We start from the raw sequence: 23,049 nt of genomic DNA on the forward strand, positions 1-23,049 counted from the left end.
CATGCCACATAAACAGTTGTGTGTGGTGCCCCATGGACTCTACATCTAACACATGCCACATAAACAGTTGTGTGTGGTGCCCCACGGACTCTACATCTAACACATGCCAAATAAACAGTTGTTGTGTGTGGTGCCCCATGGACTCTACATCTAACACATGCCAAATAAACAGTTGTGTGTGGTGCCCCATGGACTCTACATCTAAGACATGCCACATAAACAGTTGTGTGTGGTGCCCCATGGACTCTACATCTAACACATGCCAAATAAACAGTTGTGTGTGGTGCCCCACAGACTCTACATCTAACACATGCCACATAAACAGTTGTGTGTGGTGCCCCATGGACTCTACATCTAACACATGCCACATAAACAGTTGTGTTTGGTGCCCCATGGACTCTACATCTAACACATGCCACATAAACAGTTGTGTGTGGTGCCCCACAGACTCTACATCTAACACATGCCACATAAACAGTTGTTGTGTGTGGTGCCCCACACTCTCCATCTAACACATGCCACATAAACAGTTGTGTGTGGTGCCCCACAGACTCTACATCTAACACATGCCACATAAACAGTTGTGTGTGGTGCCCCATGGACTCTACATCTAAGACATGCCACATAAACAGTTGTGTGTGGTGCCCCACACTCTCCATCTAACACATGCCACATAAACAGTTGTGTGTGGTGCCCCACAGACTCTACATCTAACACATGCCACATAAACAGTTGTGTGTGGTGCCCCACGGACTCTACATCTAAGACATGCCACATAAACAGTTGTGTGTGGTGCCCGTGTGTGGTGCCCCACAGACTCTACATCTAACACATGCCACATAAACAGTTGTGTGTGGTGCCCCACGGACTCTACATCTAAGACATGCCACATAAACAGTTGTGTGTGGTGCCCCACGGACAGACTCTTCAGATGTAAAGGAGAAAAATGGGATCTGAAACTTATTTTTAAAAGGAAATTTTCTATCTAAAATTACGTTTAAATAACATACTTACCGTGACCCAACTAGTGCAGACTCCGGCAGGGGTCTGACATTACTGTCCTGTGTAAACTAATATCCGCCTATGGCCCCAGTAAACATGCAAAAGTTAAAACAAAAACATGGCATCTTAAGACAGCCAGTGCTGGTTCGTGTTAATGGTGTGGGTCATTTCACATAGTATCAAGCCTAATTCTCGATAAGAAGTGTCCGTCATCTGCGACAAGTCATTTCTCATATGCCTGCATTGTAAAACACACAAAAATTATTTTCATTTAGATAGGTCCCTGAATTCAGGATACAAAAATAGAACATTACCAGGGCTTTTTTTTTTTATTGCAGTTTTGTCCAGTCGTACCTTTTTTCATTCTTGCGGCAAGGTTCAAAGGAAAAAAGTATAAGGCCTTTTTCGCTATTTTTCACAACTTCAAAAGACAGAAACACTCTCCTCTTCATCAATGCAATCATGCATTCTCTACATTATGAACATCATGGGATTAAAGCTGTCCAATTATTAAAACATAAATGTACACCACCATACAGCAGTAAAATCTTAGTTTAAAGCAACTGGAAAGTAAAGCAATAAGAAATGATAATAAATAAAATAGTAAAATGGTAAAAGTGTTCATTGTCTTGCTGGCTCAATGCTCAGCCCATATCACAGATTGATATATGCTTTCAGTTAGGCCAACAGCAAAGTGACAGCAACATGATCAATGGTTTTTCCATATCAGATTGATACATGCTTACAGTTAGGCCAACAGCAAAGTGAGCTACATGATCAATGGTTATTCCACTGCAATGGCACTTCATTTACAGCCTAGTCTTTTGTGAAGGACTATGACTCAAACTCGGAGGAAAGATTGCTGTGCAGCCTTTACTGGGGGCAAGTTGCCTTTTGGGAACCATCCCAACACAGACTGTCCTAAAGCCCTCTTGGCTAAGAGAGTGGGGATGTAACTTGGACGAGACACTCTCCACTACGATCAAATTTCAGCCCTGATTGTCAGGACAGCCGCCTTCTCTGTTGTTCTGATGGGCATAGTCAGACATGACCGACTATCAAAGTATTATGCATACAATTTTCTTGCCACACTTTAACCCGTCACAATGAAACCACTGGAAAATTCTGCACCTGTAAGAAAAACAAAAAGGGAATCCTCTCTGACCTTTACAGTGCTGCTGCACGATGGAGCACCTGCAGAACAGAAGCACTAATGTGAAAGTTTGAGGATCTCAGCACCTGCAACATGGCGTGGAAAGGCGCCGTGTCAGACACTGGCTTCAAATGGGGTTGTCCCTGGCAACAGTATGTAGAAAAACCCACTTTGATAGGAAAACAGACATGTACTAGATGTAGGCAGAAAAACAATAACAAACAAACAAAAGGCAACACAAACAGGGCAGTGCTTTCACTGTAGCAACACGCTGTCCCTGGGGACAGCAGCCCCATTTCACACAGAGAAATCTCTTGTGACAAAAGAGCTGTACAACACAATGCAACAAAAAATAACTGCAGTGTCCGGACACTTTTACCCACAAACACCCGACTTGTCCATCACTGACTAAACAGCTTCATCAAACACAAAAATTCGTTGATCAATGAATTGACTGGAACACTAAATCATCGAGCCAACGAAACAACGTAAAATGATTCATTAACGAATCAATGAACTCAGTCACAAAACTACAAACCAAACTGTCCAACAATTAAAACAACAAAAAGAACTATCCATCAACTCAAAAACAGATCATGTGGAATATCAAGAAACTAAATGAAACATCAGAATGTTAGATTGTGGAACATAAAAAAATTACTGTTGTCCGTAAACATCTTACCATGTGAAATAATAATAACTACTGTCCATTGTCATCTAACCATGTGGAACATAAATAACTACTGTTTGTTGTCACCTAACAATGTGGAGCACTAAAAATAACTACTGTCCATTGTCACCTAACCATGTGGAACATAAATAACTACTGTCCATAGTCATCTAACCATGTGGAGCACTAAAAATAACTACTGTTCATTGTCATCTAACCATGTGGAGCACTAAAAATAACTACTGTTCATTGTCATCTAACCATGTGGAGCACTAAAAATAACTACTGTCCATTGTCATCTAACCATGTGGAACATAAATAACTACTGTTCATTGTCACCTAACCAAGTGGAGCACTAAAAATAACTACTGTTCATTGTCTCCTAACCATGTGGAGCACTAAAAATAACTACTGTCCATTGTCATCTAACCATGTGGAACATAAATAACTACTGTTCATTGTCACCTAACCATGTGGAGCACTAAAATTAACTACTGTTCATTGTCTCCTAACCATGTGGAGCACTAAAAATAACTACTGTCCATTGTCATCTAACCATGTGGAACATAAATAACTACTGTTTGTTGTCACCTAACCATGTGGAGCACTAAAAATAACTACTGTTCATTGTCTCCTAACCATGTGGAGCACTAAAAATAACTACTGTCCATTGTCATCTAACCATGTGGAACATAAATAACTACTGTCCACTGTCACCTAACCATGTGGAACATAAATAACTACTGTCCACTGTCATCTAACCATGTGGAACATAAATAACTACTGTCCATTGTCACCTAACCATGTGGAGCACTAAAAATAACTACTGTCCATTGTCACCTAACCATGTGGAACATAAATAACTACTGTCCATTGTCACCTAACCATGTGGAACATAAATAACTACTGTCCATTGTCACCTAACCATGTGGAGCACTAAAAATAACTACTGTCCGTTGTCACCTAACCATGTGGAGCACTAAAAATAACTACTGTCCATTGTCACCTAACCATGTGGAACATAAATAACTACTGTACTGTTCATTGAAATGTAACCATGTGGAACACTACATGCCATTAACATATGACTGGAACACAAGAAATAACTTCTGTCCACTGACATCCAACAATCTGAAATATCAACATCTGACTTGTGGAGTATCAAGAACTGACAAGGACAATGTCATTTTGTTTCGTTGCTGTAAAAAAATGCTAAAGTTAAAAGTTTAGCATCCACGCATTCATCACCTTGCCAGTTGTGGCATTTCTAGCACCTGTAGAACTTTGTGTACACAAAAATGCAATGTTGAAGTTCAACAGAACAGTCTCTTTCCTTCCCTCCTCCCCCCCTTCCCCCACGACCCTACCCAGCACACACAGAGACACAAAACTGTCATCATCAGAGCCCATGTCTGTCAGCAGTCATGTCCCCTGTGTCATCATCAGTGCACACGTCCGTCCTGCCTTTTGGGGCTGATTCATGGTTTTCATGGATACCATGGCTGGATACCTCACTGGAGTCTTCATGGATACCATGGCTGGATATTTCATCAGGATCTTCATGGATACCATGGCTGGATATTTCATCGGGATCTTCATGGATACCATGGCTGGATATTTCATCGGGATCTTCATGGCTGAACGGAGAGTCCTCATCTATTTCTGGGAAGTGATCGTCATGCATATCAACAGAGTAGTCTAGGGTGTAGTCATCCTCGATGAAGATGCCTTCGTTGTGAGACAGCTCTGAGAAAAGAAGAAGAAAAAAACCCCATATTTTTGGTTGAACTCTGCACAGAAAGATGGGCAAGTAACATTCTCTTGGTGTCTGCAGTGTGTTCACTATCTCACTCTCCCCTCCCCCTGATGCAGATTTTAGACACACACACACACACACATATACCCATGGAGGTATTGCACACACACACACACACACACACCCAAACACACACACGAAGATATTGTACACACACACACACACACAAACACATGAAGATATTGTATACACACACACGCACTCACACACACATGAAGATATTGTACACACACACACCCATGAAGATATTGTACACACACACACACACACACGAAGATATTGTACACAATCACACACACACATATGAAGATATTGTACACGCACACACACACACCCATGAAGATATTGTACACACACACACACACACACACGAAGATATTGCACACACACACATACAGAAACACATGAACATATTGTGCACACACTCACATACATGAAGATACTGTATGCGCACACACAAACATACACGCACACAAACACACATAAAGATAGTGTACATACACACAAACACACACAAAGATACTGTACACACACACACAAAGATATTCCAACACACACACACATACATACACAAACACACACAAAGATAGTGTGAACACTCGCACACATAAAGATATTCTAAAACACACACACACACATAAACACAAGCACATACAAAGATAGTGTAAACACACGCACACACATAAAGATATTCTAACACACACACACATACACAAACAAAGATAGTGTAAACACACTCACACACATAAAGATATTCTAACACATACACACACACAAACACATACAAAGATAGTGTAAACACACTCACACACACAAAGATATTCTAACACACACACACACACACTGACCCATAGGATCCCCTTCATCAGACGACAGGAAGTCACGCTGGGCATGATGGGATACATCAGTACTGCTGTCTGCCACCACCTCCCTCCCCTTTGATGTGCCTTCACACACACACACACACATGTACAAACACAGACACATGTACACACACACACACACACACACACACACACGTACAAACAGACACATGTACACACACACACACACATGTACACACACACGCATGCACACACATACACACACATGCACACTCACAAGTGCGCGCACACACACACACACACACACACACAAACAAGATCCAAGATTGAATTTCTTTTCACGCAGTTCTGGGGCATGAAGGAATACCAAACAAAAGAACAAAAGAATCAAACAAACATGAAAAGCCGTTCAGTTCAGTTCAGTGTTGCTCATGGAGACGTCACTGTGTTTGGACAAATCCATATACGCTACACCCAATCTGCTAAGCAGATGACTGACCAGCAGCGTAACCCAATGTGCTTCTTCAGGCACTGAGGGAAAATATCATTAAAAAAAAAAGAAAAAATGAAACAAATGAAAATAAATTAAAGAAAAGAAAAAATATGAATAATAATAACAAGAATATCAATAAATGATTAAATAAACAAACAAATCTAAACAAACACATACACACGAACACACACATGGATACACACACTCACACATGAAAAACATCAAAAATAACTAATCATTGAACTGTATCAACAACACTCAAGTCGCAAATACAACACGAAATTCCTAAAATGCATACACATGTTGTTCAAAGCATACCAAAACAGTCTATAAACTGCTTTGGAATATTTCAGAGAAAATAATGATAAAACGACCTCTTACATACCTCTTAGAAAGTAATGACAAAACCACCTCTTACATTCATATAGAAAGTAATGATAAAATGACCTCTTACATTCATATAGAAAGTAATGATAAAGCCATCTCTTACATTCATATAGAAAGTAATGATAAAACAACCTCTTACATTCAAACAGAAAGTAATGATAAAACGACCTCTTGTACATTCATATACTCATCAAAAATAGTTACAACAATGAAGCTGAGCTTATTATTTTAACTGAAAAGTGTGAAAGCAAAAGTTTTCTTGAATTGAAAGACATCAGTTTTATAACATGACCATGGACACAAAAAGCCTTGGGTAATCAATTTTTGTCACAGAAAAAAAAATATAATGAGTACATCCCACGGCGATTTGAAATTCATCTCCAATCACTGACAGATCACATTTAGGGCAGAATCTTTCATAACACCGTATATCGTAACTATGCCCAGTTTCAAGTAGTAAGTTGTAATTTCTACAAGGAAATCTAGTAAACACATGAACATATACGTCCTGATAAACAAGAAATAATTTATATTTTTCTGCTGTAATTTGTGTCAAGTCACAAATACAGACACAAATGAGCGCTAAAACAGACAGACAACTAACATGAATTTTAAAAGGGAGGGGTGTATACGAAACACGGAAAACCATCAGCATGTTGGTTGGTATGAAGACCTACTGACCACAGTGAAAACACAGGAAAATGACATGGTTAGGCCTCATGACAAGATCCGACAGGCTGTCCAAGGCCATCCTTCAGAGGGCAGTGCAAGGGGAAAGGAGACGGAGACAGACAGCCAGAGAAGTGGACAGACAACATCACTGAGTGGACAGAGAGGAGCTTTGTCAAAACTCAGGGCCTCTCCTATGACCACCAGAATGTTGGCGACATGTTCACAGTAAGCATGCAAAACATGTTAGTCTCACTGGCCTTCAATTCAATTTCTGAGCTGAGCACTATTTTCAATAACAACAAAAATCAAAGGCTCAGAACACTATTTGAAATATGATAATAAAAGAACCAAACAATTAAGGTGTTGAACACTATTTTCAAAACAACAAAAATCTAAGATGCTGTACTATTTTCTGCAAAAACAAAAATCTAAGGAGTTGAACTATTTTCTGCAAAAACAAAAATTTAAAGTGTAGAAGACTATTTTCAACAACAAAAATCAAAGGTACAGAACTATTTTCTGCAACAACAAAAATCGAAGGTGCATAGCACTATTTTCAACATGACCAAATATTCAAGGTGAAGAACAATGTTCTCAATGGCAAAAATCTAATGTGTAGAACACTATCCTCAACAACAAGAATCTAAGGTGTAGAATTCTATTTTCAACAACAAAAATTTTAAGTGTAGAAGACTATTTCAAACAACAACAACAACAAATATTATAAGGTGTAGAAAACTATCCTCAACAACAACAAGAATCTAAGTTGTAGAATTCTATTTTCAACAACAAAAATCTTAAGTGTAGAAGACTATTTCAAACAAAACAACAACAAATATTATAAAATGTAGAACACTATCCTCAACAACAACAAGAATCTAAGTTGTAGAATTCTATTTTCAACAACAACAAAAATCTTAAGTGTAAAAGACTATTTCAAACAACAACAACAAATAATATAAGGTGTAGAACACTATTTTCAACATGAAAAGTCTAAGGTGCATAACTATTTTCATCAAGAACAAAAATCTAAGGTGTAGTCAATATTTTCAACCACCACCACCACCAAAAACACTAGTACAGCTGTCACCAATAAGTCAAACTCTCTGGGGATAGAAAGAAATGGATAACTCAACTTTTTTTTCACTTTTTTTCTTTAATAAACTATAAAGGTTACATATACAAAAAATGGATAACTCACCCTTTTTTCTCTTTTTTCTTCTTCTTTAAATAAACTATAAAGTGTGACATATACAAGGTATGAATACGTCAACCTTTTCTGCAACAAAGTCAGGTTGTCCAAGGTAGAGTGAGTCATATCTTTGTCGTCGTTTTTCTTGCAATAACACTACTGATTAGTGACTTTTTCTCTTTTTTTTTTTCATTATTATGATTTAATAAGGAAGTGATATATTTCACTATTTCTGCCACTGTGTTATACTGGTACCTGATGCACATTAAACATTTTTTGGTTATTAGATTTATTGATTGGTTTATATGCATTTGTTTGTTTATTTGTGGACCTCAGTTGTACACAGGCTGAGATGATTTTAATTTAGATTAGGTATAGGACTGTATAGTATTCATCCTCTCTCTCTCTCTCTCTATATATATATATATATATCTTTCTCTTTCTTTTCTTTTTACTTTTTGTTTGTTTGTTTGGTTCTTCCATGTATTTTGTCATAACAGTTCATTGGTTCTTCGTCACTGGTTCAATTGTCAGTTTTCCGCTACCGAACACTGGCAGGCAGAGTTCACATCTCACTCTCATGCGCAGTTTTTAATGGATGCCATGGACATGGTTAACCATTTTCATTTATGAAATACAAGTACACACACATCTATCTATCTCCCTCTCTGTGTGTGCATACATACATACATACACATATATATATATATACATGTGTGTGTGTGTGTGTATATATATATATATATATATATATATATATCCCTCTCTCTCTCTCTAATTCTTAACGTATAAAACTTGGCAGGTCTAGGTGCTACTGTTGGATTTTATTTTTCCCGTGACAGAAGCATGGCTTTGGTCACAGAGGCATGAATGGAAAAAAACCTGCAGGCAAAAGAGAGGAAAACAAAAGCATTATGTTAGTTCTAATTTATTGATATAATAACTTTTCCAAGGAGGGAAATCCTCCCTTGTTTTAAAAATATATCCCCCACACCCCCATCCCAAGAAGAAAAGACAGCCATGTGCACATGCATGCATGCGTATGCGCGTGTGCTTGCGTGCATGTGTATTGGTGAGAACTGGTGTTTGGAACAGCAAAAACTGACGGAGTGTCACTTATTCCGGTTCAAAGTGACAAGGGGAATGTTTTTTCCTGGCTTGGATGCCGTGACTTTTCACAACTTTCATGTATTCAGCCCAGGGCATGCCATGTTTCTGTTTATTTGTCAGCTGGATGATCTGAAAGCAGGTCAAAGTTTGATTCCAAACTAAGGAGGTAAACCCAGCACAATGTGCCCGCATGGACTGGTGATTGGGTAATTGTGAATCACAGGTTATAAATATCATGGACTGGTGATTGGGTGATTGTGAATCACAGGTAATATTATGGACTGGTGATTGGGTGATTGTGAATCACAGGTAATATCATGGACTGGTGATTGGGTAATTGTGAATCACAGGTAATATCATGGACTGGTGATTGTGTGATTGTGAATCACAGGTAATATTATGGACTGGTGATTGTGTGATTGTGAATCACAGGTAATATTATGGACCGGTGATTGTGTGATTGTGAATCACAGGTAACATTATGGACTGGTGATTGTGTGATTGTGAATCACAGGTAATATTATGGACCGGTGATTGTGAATCACAGGTAATATTATGGACTGGTGATTGTGAATCACAGGTAATATTATGGACTGGTGATTGTGTGATTGTGAATCACAGGTAATATCATGGACTGGTGATTGGGTAATTGTGAATCACAGGTAATATTATGAACTGGTGATTGTGTGATGGTGAATCACAGGTAATATTATGGACCGGTGATTGTGAATCACAGGTAATATTATGGACTGGTGATTGTGAATCACAGGTAATATCATGGACTGGTGATTGTGAATAGCAGGTAATATCATGGACTGGTGATTGTGAATCACAGGTAATATCATGGACTGGTGAATGGGGGATTGTGAATCACAGGTAATATCATGGACTGGTGATTGTGAATCACAGGTAACATTATGGACTGGTGATTGTGTGATTGTGAATCACAGGTAATATTATGGACTGGTGATTGTGAATCACAGGCAATATCATGGACTGGTGATTGAGGGATTGTGAATCACAGGTAATATTATGGACTGGTGATTGTGAATCACAGGTAATATTATGGACTGGTGATTGTGAATCACAGGTAATATCATGGACTGGTGATTGGGTGATTGTGAATCACAGGTAATATTATGGACGGGTGACTGCGTGATTGTGTATAACAGGTAATATAGTGGACTGGTGATTGTGAATCACAGGTAATATTATGGACTGATGACTGTGTGATTGTGAATCACAGGTAATATCATGGACTGGTGACTGTGTGATTATGAATCAAAGATAATATTATGGACTGGTGATTGGGTGATTGTGAATCACAGGTAATATTATGGACGGGTGACTGTGTGATTGTGTATAACAGGTAATATAGTGGACTGGTGATTGTGAATCACAGGTAATATTATGGACTGATGACTGTGTGATTGTGAATCACAAGTAATATCATGGACTGGTGACTGTGTGATTGTGAATCAAAGATAATATTATGGACTGGTGATTGTGTGATTGTGAATCACAGGTAATATTATGGACTGGTAACTGTGAATCACAGGTAATATCATGGACTGGTGATTGTGTGATTGTGAACCAAAGGTAATACCATGGACCTGTGATTGCGGATAAAAGCTAATGTCATGGACTGATGATTGTGTGATAACAGCTACTGTTATGAACTGTTAATTGTGTGATCACAGTTTATGTTATGGAATAATGACTGTGTAATAACAGCTAATGTGGAATAATGATTGTGTGATCACAACTTATGTCATTAACTGATGATTGTATGGTAACAGCTGATGTTGTGGACTGGTAATTGTGTGATCACAGGAAATATTATGGAATGATGGTTGTGTGTCCACAGCTAATGTAATCAACTGATGATTGTGAATCACAGGTAATATTATGGAATGGTGACTGTGTGACCACAGCTAATGTTATCAACTGATGATTGTGAATCACAGGTAATATTATGGAATGGTGACTGTGTGACCACAGCTAATGTTATCAACTGATGATTGTGAATCACAGGTAATATTATGGAATGGTGACTGTGTGACCACAGCTAATGTAATCAACTGATGATTGTGAATCACAGGTAATATTATGGAATGGTGACTGTGTGACCACAGCTAATGTTATCAACTGATGATTGTGAATCACAGGTAATATTATGGAATGGTGATTGTGTGACCACAGCTAATGTTATCAACTGATGACTGTGAATCACAGGTAATATTATGGAATGGTGACTGTGTGACCACAGCTAATGTAATCAACTGATGATTGTGAATCACAGGTAATATTATGGAATGGTGATTGTGTGATAACAGCTATGCTATGGAATGATGATTGTGTTATGAGCTGGTTACTGTGTGATCACAGCTATGTTAAGGAATGGTGACTGTGTGATAACAGCTGATGTTATGGACTGAGTATGTGATTGTGTCATTACAGCTAATGTTATGGACTAATAAGTATCAGATTGGGTGATCATAAGCAATGTTATGGACTGAAGAGTATGTGATTGTGTGATTACAGCTAATGTTATGGACTGGTGATGTGTGTGTGATCTGACTGACTGTGATGCCCAGCCCCACCCAAGCCCCACCCTCCACCACACGAAGAGCACCACCACTCACCCTGTGTGTGGGACAGCTGGTCCATGTCAGTGAGCACGCCGTGCCTCAGGGATTCCGCCTCCTTGGATTTCGCCTTCAGCCTCTTCCACAGCTTCCCTGCAGTCACCACACAGCACCGCATTGTTCACTGTGGAAACTGCATATCACCACATTCTTCCCTGTAGTCACCACATACCATCACATTCTTCCCGGAAGACACCACATACCATCACATTCTTCCCAGAAGTCACGGCATACCATCACATTGTTCACTGTGGTCACCACGTACCACCACATTGTTCACTGTGGTCACCACATACCACCACAATGTTCCTTTAAGTCACCACATACCATCACAATGTTCCTTTAAGTCACCACATACCACCACAATGTTCCTTTAAGTCACCACATACCATAACAATGTTCCTTTAAGTCACCACATACCACCACAATGTTCCTTTAAGTCACCACATACCATCACAATGTTCCTTTAAGTCACCACGTACCATCATAATGTTCCTTTAAGTCACCACATACCACCACAATGTTCCTTTAAGTCACCACATACCACCACATTCTTCACTTCACCTACTAAGCACAAGTTGTTGGGAGACACACACACGCACAGAACTGAGATAAGAAAAAAAAAAAGAAAAAGAAAAAAAAAAAGAGTGCGAGGAAGGGAGAGTGTGTATGTAAGCATACGATATATATGAGTGTGTGAAAGTGTTTGAAAAAAAAACTTTCAATAACTTTGTCAAGGTACTCAATTAGAATGACCTACGTTGTATAGATAATCTGTTGATGCTCTTAACTCCAGTTACCTATGTGTGTATGAATTATCAGTTGGCTTAACAACAACGCATGTGAACTGAGAGAAAAGAAAAACGTCAGCTGAAAACAGCTGGTCAAGTGCACATTTTGACTGCTGGACTTTCCCCACTCACAGTCCACAACTGACAAAACATTCAGCAGCTATTGTTCCTTAGCATCACTTGTTTTGGATGTATCAACAACAACAACAAAAATCAACAATCTGCTTTATCCACACACACACCCAGACACCCCCCCCTCACCCTTGACAGCCTCAGCCTCAGCGCTGCGGGTCCAAGACACCAAGACACACCCACACACACACACCCAACACACTGACACACACCCACACATCAAGACACACTCACATACACACACCCCCAACACACGGACACACACCCATGAACCCCCCCCCCCCCAACACACACCCATGCACCAACACACACACACACACCCCAGCACACTGACACACACACCCATGCACCAAGACACACACACACAAACACACCCCAACACACTGACACCCCCCCCCAAAAAAAAAACAACAACACTGACACACATACACCAAGACACACACACACACCTCACCCCTGACAGCCTCAGCCTCAGCACGGCGGGTCTTGGCGTAGGCAGCCAGCTGACAGTGGTGGGACTGCTGCTCCCTCCTCACCCACTCCTCCTCCCTCACGTCCTCCAGCCTCTCCAGCTCCTCCTCCACTGCCCGGAAGTCCTCACTCAGCGACTCTGTTTGCAAGTTCAAGGTCAGGTCATGGAATCCCGCCCCTCAGCTTCATAGGGTCAAGGTTGGGTCAAGTCATGGAATTGCCGCGTCTCAATAGGTCAGTGTCAGGTCATGGACCTCCACATCTCAACAGGTCAAGGTCAGGTTATGGTCCGGTCACAAAATCCTCACATCATGATGTCAATGCTTGGTCAAGGTTAGGTCACAGACCTCTACATCTCAGTAGGTCAAGGTCAGTTTAAGGTCAGGTCATGGACCCCCTATACCTCAATATGTCACAGTTAAGTGATGGACCCCTATACCTTAATATTATGTCAAGATCAGGTCAAGATATCCCCACATCAAATTACCGAGGCTACAATCCACCACACGGCATGCAAGCAAAATTTTTTTTTAAATTCACAACTGGTGGGCAATTTTAGACACACATTCAAGGACACAAATGCACCTACAAAAATCATATTTTCTACTTTTGAAAATCCAGTGCCATCATCGCATGAAGATATATATAGCCATCACCATAGAGACGTACCAATGATGGCCAGCATGTCGGTCAGAGTGTACGCAATAGTGGGCAACATGGCCGCCTCTTGCTCCAGACGACTGGCAGAGAGTCTGCGCCGATCCCACTCCGTGAACAGTTCCCTGACCCTCCGGTCCACCTCCTGTTCAAAACATTGTGACAGAATACAGGAACAGAGAGGAATGGTGTGACAAAAATAGTGAGGAACAGAGGCACTTCTTCTTCTTCGTTCATGGGCTGTGACTCCTACGTTCAGTCAAACACATGAGCGGGCTTTTACGTGTTTGCCTGCTTTTACCCCCACTGTGTAGGCAGTCATACTCTGTTTGTGAGGGGGTGCATGCTGGGTATGTTTTTGTTTCTACACCGAACGCTGACATGGATCACGGGATCTTTAACGGGCGTATTTTATCTTCTGTATGTGTTTACACACAAATGGACATTCAGGGACTGGCAGGTCTGTAATCTATTGACCTAGGAGAAAGTAAAAAAAAAAATCTCCATCATTTACCCACCGGGTGCCGTGACCAGGGATTCAAGTCTGGAACCCTCAGATTGAAAGTGAATCCTTTAACCACTTGGCTATTTTGCCTGTTGACCAGAGAGACAGAACACAGAGAGTGTCATGCTCACCTCAGCTTTTTGGGCAGACTCGGTAGTGTGACACTGCAATCCTGACCAGTCCTTCTGGTATCTGCAAGACACACATCGCTCGCGTCAAATACACACACACAAACAAGGCACACAATGAAAAGAATGCAAACCTCACTTTCTATCTCTCACTCTCTCTCACAGACAGACAGACAGACAGGCACACACACACACACACATTCTTACTTGTCATTGCTTCTAGTCCTATGAAATTTTCTGCCTTCATTCTCATGTTTATTTATGCCTGCTACTTGTGGATGCATGCCTGCATAACATATACACAAGCATTACACAGAATGTGAAGGTGATGACAAACTGATGATAAAGTATGCGAATGTTACACACTGTATGAACTATTATACAGTGTGTGAATTTGATGGTGGTGACACACTGCGTTATACAGTGTGTTAATGTGATGGTGGTGACACACTGTGTTATACAGTGTGTTAATGTGATGGTGGTGACACACTGTGTCATACAGCGTGTGGATGTGATGGTGGTGACACACAGTGTGTGAATGTGATGGTGGTGACACACTGTGTCATAAAGTGGGTGAATGTGATGGTGGTAACATACAATGTGAATGTGATGGTGGAGACAGTGTCATAAAGTGTGTGTGAATGTGATGGTGGTGACACACAATGTGTATGTGATGGTGGAGACACAGTGTGTGAATGTGATGATGGAGACACAGTATCATAAAGTGTGTGAATGTGATGGTGGAGACACAGTGTCATAAAGTGTGTGAATGTGATGGTGGTGACACAGTGTGTGAATGTGATGATGGAGACACAGTATCATAAAGTGTGTGAATGTGATGGTGGAGACACAGTGTCATAAAGTGTGTGAATGTGATGGTGGTGACACAGTGTCATAAAGTGTGTGAATGTGATGGTGGTGACACAGTGTCATAAAGTGTGTGAATGTGATGGCGGAGACACAGTGTCATAAAGTGTGTGAATGTGATGGTGGTGACACAGTGTCATAAAGTGTGTGAATGTGATGGCGGAGACACAGTGTCATAAAGTGTGTGAATGTGATGGTGGTGACACAGTGTGTGAATGTGATGGTGGTGACACAAAGTGTGTGAATGTGATGGAGGTGACACACTGTGTTATGCAGTGTGTGAATATGATGGAGATGACACACTGTGTTATAAAGTGTGTGAATGTGATGGTGGTGACACACAGTGTGTGAACGTGATGGTGGTGACACAGTGTGTGAATGTGATGGAGGTGACACACTGTGTTATGCAGTGTGTGAATTTGATGGTGAAGACACACTGTGTTATACAGTGTGTGAATTTAATCGTGGAGACACACTGTGTTATAAAGTGCGTGAATTTGATGGTGGAGACACACTGTGTTATACAGTGTGTGAATTTAATGGGGGAGACACACTGTGTTATACAGCGTGTGAATTTAATTGTGGAGACACACTGTGTTATACAGTGTGTGAATTTAATGGTGAAGACACACTGTGTTATACAGCATGTGAATTTAATGGGGGAGACACACTGTGTTATACAGTGTGTGAATTTAATGGGGGAGACACACTGTGTTATACAGTGTGTGAATTTAATGGGGGAGACACACTGTGTTATACAGCATGTGAATTTAATGGGGGAGACACACTGTGTTATACAGCATGTGAATTTAATGGGGGAGACACACTGTGTTATACAGCATGTGAATTTAATGGGGGAGACACACTGTGTTATACAGCATGTGAATTTAATGGGGGAGACACACTGTGTTATACAGCATGTGAATTTAATGGGGGAGACACACTGTGTTATACAGTGTGTGAATTTAATGGGGGAGACACACTGTGTTATACAGCATGTGAATTTAATGGGGGAGACACACTGTGTTATACAGCATGTGAATTTAATGGGGGAGACACACTGTGTTATACAGCATGTGAATTTAATGGGGGAGACACACTGTGTTATACAGCATGTGAATTTAATGGGGGAGACACACTGTGTTATACAGCATGTGAATTTAATGGGGGAGACACACTGTGTTATACAGCATGTGAATTTAATGGGGGAGACACACTGTGTTATACAGTGTGTGAATTTAATGGGGGAGACACACTGTGTTATACAGTGTGTGAATTTAATGGGGGAGACACACTGTGTTATACAGTGTGTGAATTTAATCGTGGAGACACACTGTGTTATAAAGTGCGTGAATTTGATGGTGGAGACACACTGTGTTATACAGTGTGTGAATTTAATGGGGGAGACACACTGTGTTATACAGTGTGTGAATTTAATGGTGGGGATACACTTATAAAGTGTGTGAATGTGATGGTGGGGATACACTTATAAAGTGTGTGAATTTAATGGTGGGGATACACTTATAAAGTGTGTGAATGTGATGGTGGGGACACAATTATAAAGTGTGTGAATGTGATGGTGGAAACACACTGTGTTATAAAGTGTGTGGTTGTGAAGGTGGTGACAAAGGGACAAGGTGAAGGTTCAAGGTGAAGGTCACCTGTACAGCAGGTCAGCGCCAGCCTCTGCGTCCACCTGAAGCAGTTTGCTGTGACCGGTTGCCGCATCCTGTGCACCCAAGGCTCGAAAACTGAGGACATAATATTTTTTTTCATGTACTTGTATGAACTGATTGTAATCTTAATAAATCATCATTGTCATTGTATTGTATTTGTTTTGTCACAACAGAGTTCTCAGTGTGAACTTCGTGCTGCTCTTCCCTGGGAAAGCATGATGCCACAGTGCTTTGCCACCCCCTTGGGTTTGTTTTTTTTCTTCTTTACTTTCTTCTGTCTGCTTGTGTATTCATTTTATACCATCAAAGTGGATTTTTTCTACAGAATTTTGCCTGGGACAACCCTTCTGTTGCTGTGAGTCAGGGTTTTTTTTAACGTGAACTAAGTGCATGCTGCACATGGGACGTCAGTTTATCGTCTCATCTAAAAGTCTAGCATCCAGGCCACTAATCAAGGTCTGGTGGAGGGGAAGACAAATTTGGTGAGTACAGGAACTGATCCTGTGCCCCAAGATTCTCTCGCTTCCTTGCTGGACACGTTACCAGAAGGCCACCACTCCACTCTTGACTGAATAATCATCTCTGATAGTGATACATGACTTCAAGACAACATCATCTCATATAGAATATTTACAACAATTATTGTAGAGATGAGTTTGGAAACGCAACCTGAAAATATCAGTCATCACTGTGGTCAAAGACATATTCTTGGACATGTCTATGATTTGTCAATCTTGTGCACAAGCTGAAATTATTACTACAAATTAGTGTACTGTATATTCTTTTCCCTCTTTTCATATTTGTTACTGATCCTTCTGAAATAATGGCACTAGATTAAATGACAGAAATCTTCATACACATACTGTGTGGTGCTAATGTTTGTGGTGATGGTCATGAGTGTGTGTGTGTGTGTGTGTGTGTGTGTGTGTGTGTGTGTGTGTGATTTCCCAACTTGATATGATAATTCCTCGAACTTAATTCTCTACATATACCTGATCAACTCAGCTCACAGAAGATAAATAGCCCAGCAGCTAATTATCAAACCTACATGGCTACAATCACTGATTTCTAGACATGTACACAAGTGTGCCCGTTCACCCTACTGAATATCACTAAACGCAGTTCAAAATAAATTGTTATTGAGAAATAGGAAAGGAAGTAAATAAGAAAATGTCTAAAAGTTATTATTGTTCTTTGCTTGCACCCACATATCCACACCCACGTATACACACATGCTAGGAAAGGAACTAATTAAACAAGACATGTATGTATCATTTTTTGCTTGCACACACACATACAAAAACCCCACCTCTTGACAAGATAGCCTCGCTCCCCTACCTCTTCCTTGTCTTCAGTTTTAGAGTAATGCATGCGTGTGAATGACTGGTGTGAAAGCGCTTAGATTTGTCTCTGCACAAGATTCAGCGCTATATAAAGGAAATTTTCTATCAGGGTGGTGTGGGGAAAGGAGGTGGTGGTGAAAGGTAATTTCCTTAATATCCTATATTCTGGGACCTTTTTTGAACAACAATTTTCAAGCATTGTTATGCGAATTTACCGTCAGCAGATCTGTCCAAATCCATTTCCAGCGGTTTCAAATTCAAGTTCGTCAAGTTTGAGGGTGACTCACTGACTGTACTTAACTTTGACACTTATTAGTCCCGACAGTGATGTGTCAGTGTGTGCGTGTGTGTGGGAGCGCACAGGTTCGCTGTGCTTGGCCCATTTTCGTTTTCGCTTTTTTATGAAGATGACATTTTCGTTTTTCATTGGGTGGCCCATTTTCGTTCTTGTTTCATATAAATCATTTCCTACCTTCCATATCAGATGTGTAGGGCATACGGTACAGTCCGCGCGCTCTGACACCTTTTTGAGACTGAAAGTCGACAGTGATGTGCACCTACTTTGCCAAATCGTCTGCGGTGACGGGGTCATTGAATATAGTGAGTGCCAATCAGATGGCCGTTCTTCCTGCATTTTGCCTCCACCCCCCAATCGATGCAAAGGTAAACAAACAAAAAATGGCGGCTTGCGTCGTTTAAATCGGTCCCAGGATTAATAATACAAAAACAGAAATTACCGGGGACTACTCCCTTTCTCCAAGACGTCGTAGAAGTGGCTAGAAATGAACTGGTCTGGGTCCCTGTCTCAGCCATTAGTGTTCAGGCAGCTTTCTCCAACACGGAGCAAAAGAAACTAATGGATGAAGAAGTGATATTCTCACAGTGCTGAAACTTACCCATCCATAATGTCTTGCTGCACATTCTGAAAGGTTCCCTTCAAAGATTTCAGAAGACTCATTCTGTCAGTTAGACTAGTTTCAATCAAAAAAGTCGGCTTCGTCCGTTTTGTTTTGGTCGACACCATCAGACTGTCACATGAACTTCCGGTGTGCAGTACAATCTGTTCCCTGGCCAAATCACTTCCCCGGGACTTGTTGACGAGGGCTGAAAATTGCGACTAACAATTCAAAATTCATTTTACTGGTATGACTTGGCCTTTGATTCTTTCACGCTGTGTCTGTGTGCCTGTGCCAATGTGTGTTTGTATACCTGACTGTGTGCATGAGTGAGTGAGTGAGTGTGTGTCACGTGTGCGGTGTGCGCGCGCGCACACGCGTGAGTGACACAGACAGAGAGAGAGTATGCGTTCGCGCTCAGGCTCACACTGACGCTGTGCCAGTGTGTGTGTTAATGCATCATGATAATTATGTGCTGTGCATGCGCGCACGCGCGCGCGCGCGCGCGTGTGTGTGTGCGTGCATAGTGTGTGTGTGTGTGTGTGTGTGTGCGTGCCGCAGTGCGCGCGCGCGCGCGCGCGCGCGTTTGTGTTCTTTTTCTAATCCAGTTGCATTAGATGGATCTCAGTGAAAATTACTGAGATCGGATTTCACGTCTATTCACAAAGCATAGAAGTTTCACCACTGTATTAATGGGTGAAAAAACACCACCGTGAAACAAGTCAAACCGGCAAACAAATAAACAAACAAAACAAAGCTGACAAAAGAAAACGGGGAAAAAGCATCAGTGCCACTAACATCAGATGGTACGATGTAACCATGAAGAAGTATAGGGATTTTAAAGAAGTGGCTTTGCTGCCGAAAGCAGGAGACGACGATATTTAAATGTCAAAGGCCAAACGTACTCATTTTCAGTGAAGTCATGTCGTAATGGGAAGGGCATTTGACAGGACAATCAGTCGATCTGGCCCGGCTCTGTAAAAGGACTGATGGGTTTTGTCAGCACCCTTTCCGGCATCACACAGGCCTTAGCTTGAATGTTCTTAGTTTGGATGTTTATCATAGTAACTGACCCCAACACTGTTTTGCCGGGCCATTAAAACATACCTCGGGGACTCGAAGTAGCATCTCAAGTGCCCATCTCAATCAGACTGAAATGAACAAAACAATTAACGTATTTCATTTGTCTGACGGTCTCTGTCTGTCTCAGTGCCTCCGTCTCTGTCATCTGTCTGCCTATCTCTCTCTCTCTCTCTCTCTCTCTCTCTCTCTGTGTCGAGTGTGTCTGTCTGAGTCTGTCTCTCTTTCTCTGTCTGTCTGTCTGTGTCTCTGTCAGTCTCTCTCCTTGTCTCTGTTAGTTTCTCCCTGGCACTGAGTGCATGTGCGCGTGCTGTGTGTTTCGTTATCAACCAGTGACAGTCTGGATGTTTACACTGGCAGGAAACACTGACAGGGGGAAGCGATGTGTCCACATCATGACACTCATGCAAGTGCCGCCTTGTTTACTGAAAAAAAAAGTCAGACTGTCGGGAGTTGAATCAGTTGACAACCATACTGTCGGGCGCCGATTACTTGGACAGCAGATACCCCTGTGGTGTAGGTACCCAGCTGACAAAAAGGCTGAAGCTGGACAGAGACGCCAGTGAACATTCAAGTGTTGTTGTCAGTTTCCCCCCAGTCCATAATTTTCATGTTTTTGTTCAATTTGTATTTTTGGTTTTCCCTTGCCCAGACTTAAGTGGCCTTTCCCCACATTAATTATGATTTTCTGACATCGTTTCCACGAATAACGCACTATCGAAAGTTTCATCAAATTATCATCAGCAAGTTCTTGCCTTGTGCAGCTGTCCGTGTGACAAACCGATACGTCCGTCAATTCTGCCGAGCCTGGTAATGCCCTACCACCATTGAATAACAGTTCCGGCCATGTACTATGGAAAGTTCAGCTCATCGAATTATCAGCAAGTTGTTGCCTTGTGCGGCTATCCGTGTGACAAACCGATACGTCCGTCAGTTCTGCCGAGCCTGGTAATGCCCTACCACCATTGAATAACAGTTCCGGTCATGTACTATGGAAAGTTCAGCTCATCGAATCATCAGCAAGTTGTTGCCTTGTGCAGCAATTCACTGACAATGCGACATGATGATTCCGGCTTTTTATTTATTTTTTAGATGTCACACCGGATCCGTACGTGTGACAAACTGATAGGCTTACGTCAGTTCTGACCCACAGTAATGCCCTAGCAACCACCAGCACTTTTTTTGTTTTATCATCCCACCATTCAGCTTCAAGTCTGTATTGTATTGTATTGTATTGCATTGTATTGTATTGTATCAGTCAGTTGTATTGTTTTACTCTCGTTTCACAATAGATTTACAGATTCAGTTTTTTTCTCGGCGTGAAATTCAGGCTGCTCTCCCGGGATCGAACGCTTCGCCAAAGTGCAGTGCTATACATTTGTGCATTTGCCGTTTTGGTAATCAAATTACATTTTTCTTAAAAATTTTAGCAGGGACTCTGTATCTTTCTGTTTTTCTTTTTGTTTGTTTCTATTTTTCCAAATTGGTTTTTCAGTTTAGCGCACTGATGACTGGACACAAGACTCGGGAGAGAGCTAGAGAGCGAACGAACGATTTAAAAAAAAAAAAAATTATTAAGGGAAAAAGGGATAAGCACAAATGTTTTCATCCAGTCCTCATGAAATGGGAAAATACAACAATACAAAAGCATATTAACATTACATGAATAAATATCAATTATGTCACACTTGAAAGACACACACACACACACACACACACACACACACACAGATACAAACAGATTGCTATGTGACTCATTCACATTTGGAGTACACTTCGAATATATATGCACCGAGGAAATGGTTCTTTGCAAACCATGGAAATGGAATCAGTTCAACTGAGTTCAAGCCGCTTTGGCCCACGTCCATGTAGATGGAAGTAAATTCAGGAAGATGAAAGGAATGCGTAAAACTAAAAGGAAATGATTATTTGTCAAATCATCAAATGCTGAAACTGAGTTAAAGTCGCTTTTCCGATGTCTGTGGAGATTGAAGGAAAATCAGGAAGATGAAAGGGATGCGCGATAGGATGCGCCAATGAATCGCCTGCCACAGCTGACACTGACCAATGTACGTGCCGGATAATGACCCACGGGACTGGATTGGACACGTCATCACTGTTGCCATGACAACACTAGAAAGCAGGAAGCGATGAGATGTCTAAATGGAGGGCAGATTTCCGGTTCATGTTTGTGGGTCGCTGGGTACACAGTCTATGTGAAGTATCACGAAACCTTGTATTGTCAGCATGCTACACATGTCACGTGTACAAATATCACCGGTACTTGTGGAATCAGCTTCCAATGTTGCTTGCATGCTGCCATCAGTATATTAATCAAAAACAATTCTTCTGTGTGTCTGAACAATTTCAGTTCCCATTCAGTTTTCAGTTCTCAAGGGGGGCGCCACAGCGTTGGGTCAAAACCATATATCCCATACCACATCAGCAGGGCAGTTGCCTCGTGAACAGCAATATGGATATCATCAAAATAATTTTGACAGAGAACATGAGTTCTTTTTAGGCGTGCCAAGCCGCG

General features: G+C 41.1%; 1 protein-coding gene across 1 annotated transcript; it reads right to left on the minus strand.

Moving 5' to 3' along the window:
* Positions 1–1,084: 1,084 nt before the first annotated feature.
* Positions 1,085–21,575, minus strand: LOC143300335 (uncharacterized). Its single transcript, XM_076613936.1, has 9 exons — positions 21,566–21,575; positions 19,434–19,641; positions 17,180–17,269; positions 14,655–14,715; positions 14,031–14,163; positions 13,345–13,500; positions 11,965–12,060; positions 5,490–5,588; positions 1,085–4,571 (listed from the first exon to the last, which is right to left on the minus strand). The coding sequence occupies exons 1-9, from the start codon at positions 21,573–21,575 to the stop codon at positions 4,225–4,227; spliced, it is 1,200 nt and encodes a 399-aa protein (XP_076470051.1). The 3' UTR covers positions 1,085–4,224.
* Between the last annotated feature and the right edge of the window lie 1,474 nt (positions 21,576–23,049).

The sequence above is a fragment of the Babylonia areolata genome, chromosome 26 (genome assembly GCF_041734735.1).
Source record: "Babylonia areolata isolate BAREFJ2019XMU chromosome 26, ASM4173473v1, whole genome shotgun sequence".
NCBI classification, from domain to species: Eukaryota; Metazoa; Mollusca; class Gastropoda; order Neogastropoda; family Buccinidae; genus Babylonia; species Babylonia areolata.

Excerpts from the sequence above, each read along its gene's own strand:
- LOC143300335 (XM_076613936.1), bottom strand. Across the intron at positions 13,501-14,030 it reads CGACATGCTGGCCATCATTG|AGTCGCTGAGTGAGGACTTC; the intron begins GTACGTCTCTAT and ends ACTTGCAAACAG. Across the intron at positions 5,589-11,964 it reads CCAGCTGTCCCACACACAGG|GCACATCAAAGGGGAGGGAG; the intron begins GTGAGTGGTGGT and ends GTGTGTGTGAAG.